This window comes from Melanerpes formicivorus, unplaced genomic scaffold (genome assembly GCF_026170545.1).
Source record: "Melanerpes formicivorus ecotype bairdi unplaced genomic scaffold, bMelFor1.0.p_v2 SCAF_34, whole genome shotgun sequence".
NCBI lineage: Eukaryota > Metazoa > Chordata > Aves > Piciformes > Picidae > Melanerpes > Melanerpes formicivorus.
The window spans coordinates 4,932,822-4,935,747 of record NW_027142386.1 but is presented as its reverse complement, the minus strand read 5'-3'; the positions used below and the strand labels follow the sequence as shown (position 1 = coordinate 4,935,747).

Here is a 2,926-nt window from a genome sequence, read left to right as displayed (position 1 = left end):
TGCAGTCAAGATGAAGTGCACGGTGAGTATAGATGAACTTTTCTTCCCTTATGAACTACAACTTTGACTCCACTAATTGCCTTTACCTCTCCATACTGCCTATGCCTGGTATTACCAAAGAGGCTTTCTTGGGGGAGTTTTCTCCTCCAGAGAGAGTAGCACAGAACCTCCAGATTCAGCACTGTAAACAACCTCCCGCGTCTCTGATTTGCATTCGTCCAGGGCACGGCAAGGATGGAGGCATGACTCACTTGAGGTGATGTGCAATTCTAGTAGGAAAGCAACAGAGGACCTTAAGAACTCACTGTGTGATAAGGACAGCAAAAAGGCTCCAGGATCCTCATGCTGGATTGGACAGCCAGAGCTGCAGCTACACTTCTGGTTTCCATTTCTCTTTCAGATTGTGACTACTGTCCTCCTTGGCCTCTTCCTGGCTCCAGCCCTCGGAGTTTTTGTAAGTAGAGTGACCCAGCCACAGGCTGTGGTGGGAGAGGCTTTCAATCCCTCATCCATTATGAGCCAAAGGGATTTTAATGTGAAGCTGGAAAAGGGCAACTTAGCAGACTTCAATGACAAAGTTTGTCTCTGATGGGATGGCAGAAAGGGAGAGAGGCAAATCCAGTTGAAATGGAACTAGAATGATTCCCACTGAGACTGCTGCAATCCAGGAAAGCTGAAAGGGTCTTGCTTTGGATGACTCAGGATAGGATCAGGAGATGATTGGCTTTGGCCAGGAGCTTTGCCTTTGGGCCACAGTGCTTACCAGGTAAATGTGGCATCTTCCAGGTTGGGCAACAAACTGGACAGCAGGTGTTCCCTGGACAGCAGGGGTTCCCTGGGCAGGACGTGTTCCCTGGGCAGAATGTGTTCCCCGGGCAGGATGTGTTCCCCGGAAGGCCGGTGTTCCCTGGGCAGAACTACCCTCAGGTACGGACTGGGAGCTCCTGATCCTCCCAACTCACTGCACTTGGAACCAAGACAAAACACAGTGCTGGCAGCTGCTGACATCACAACGTGGCCCAGGGCACTCTACACCACCCCACACAAGCAGTGCTGCTCTTGCTCTACTCCCTGCTTGCTGAGTATTCCTTGCTTCTGTCCCCATCCCTCTGGGGGAAAGGGACCAAGTAAGCTGAAAGTCTGACAGTGCTGTGCAACTTTGTTTTCTCCATCCAGAATCCCAACCAGAACCAGCAAACCACAGTCATCGTGGGCACCCAGATCCTGACCATCAAAAGGCAACTGCGTGTGGCAGTTATCGACCAGAGGAGCACCCAGAGGCCATGGAAATCCATCTGGAACTACCAGACCGTGAGTGGCTCAGGGCTGGTCCAGCAAATGGACAAGGAGACCAGCTGCAGAATGCTGGGTGCACTCCAGGACTTGTTTCTTGCCACTTAGCATCCAGACTCCAACTTCTGGGGAAAAACTCTCCCCATTTCTTTCCTCGTCCATGCAGACTTTATTCCATCTTCTTTCCTTCAATCCTCACTTATCACTGACTTCATTTGCAGGGTGTGATTGCAACCAAAGTGACATCAGAGGGAGTTTGCTACATTTCCACCATGGACAGGAGCCTGATGCCCACCTTTGATGCTCTGCCCAGACTGGCTGAACAGAACAGGGTAAGATTCCAGAGGAGGGCTTCCTTGGGAGCCTGTACAGTCCTGCAAAGGCATCTGAAGTCAGAGGCATGGCTGTTTCCACAGGCTTGACACCCAGAGTCCCAGAGTGACACAGCAGATGACAAGACAGTGCCCAGTAGAGCTGGGAGGGAAGCACCAAGCAGTGAGGCACCACTGCAGAAGCAGGGATATGCTTAGCAGGGAAGGGATGGAGGCACTGCACTTGCTGAGTGTTGTCATTTTGTGTTCAGCTCCTGCAGGTTCAAGGAAGACCTTCAAAGCAGGTCGTCTATGTCATCAAGAGGCCCATCCTCAACCTCCAGTCCTACGGCCAAGAGATCTCCACCCTGTGCAGTGGCCTCACAACCTACGAGACCTACGAAGTTTCTGGTGAGTGCAAGCAAAGGGACGGTGTCTGTGATGAGCCAGCAGCTCTTTTGCCTCGGGGGTGGTGCTCTTGGCCCTGCACACAGACACAAACCTTTCCTGTTTCTCCTGCAGCAATTCTTCAGAGCATTGCTGGCTGGGAGCAGATCAGGAGCAGGCTGTTGCATTCTGACATTTTCCTTTCTCCTCTTCTTTTCCAAGGACCCCAATACACTGTCAACCAGGGATCATGCTCCAGACTCGATGCCCTCCACGTTCTGGAGCTTGTCTACTGCCGTGGCAACAACAAGGTCTAAACACCTGACCTTGCTTCAAGCAAGTGCAGCTGTTCCATCTGCTGCACCAGGCCAGCCCCGGTGCTGTTCCTGCTCCCTGGCATCTCCTCCTTTGGCAGTTTGCTTCCCCACCATTCAGATGCTCAGTTGTGACCATACCTTTCCAATAAAGTCCTCTAGCATGCATTAACTCTGGCTCCTCTGTCATTGATTTATCCTTTATCATCTAGGCACACGTTCAGAAATGCATCTGGAGTGTATCTGCTGTACCCCTTTGCAGCCCTCCAAATGTGCATTTCAAGGCCTGCTCTGGAATCAGGCCACAGCTGTAGGGAGCAGGGCAAACATCACAGTGTGCAGCTAGACAAAGATGGTCATCTTGAGTGCAATCACACAGCACTTACAGTATGGCCAAGGGACCAGGCCTAGCCAGTATGCATTTAGGAAGGGCAGGTCCTGCCTGACCAACCTCACCTCCTTCTATGATCAGGTGACCCAACTGATGGATGTGAGGAGGCCTGTGGATGTGGTCTACCTGGACCTAAGCAAGGCCTTTGACACCGTCACCCATAGCAAACTCCTGGCCAAGCTGTCAGCCCATGGCTTGGATGGGAGCACAGTGCATTGTGTTAGGAACTG

At 51.9% G+C, this 2,926-nt stretch overlaps 1 protein-coding gene across 1 annotated transcript; it reads left to right on the top strand.

Moving 5' to 3' along the window:
- LOC137450272 (gastrokine-1-like) lies at positions 1-2,477 on the top strand. The gene is made up of 7 exons (XM_068156627.1): positions 1-22; positions 401-454; positions 787-927; positions 1,177-1,311; positions 1,515-1,625; positions 1,877-2,015; positions 2,214-2,477. The coding sequence occupies exons 1-7, from the start codon at positions 11-13 to the stop codon at positions 2,306-2,308; spliced, it is 687 nt and encodes a 228-aa protein (XP_068012728.1). The 5' UTR covers positions 1-10; the 3' UTR covers positions 2,309-2,477.
- The last annotated feature ends 449 nt before the right edge of the window (positions 2,478-2,926 follow it).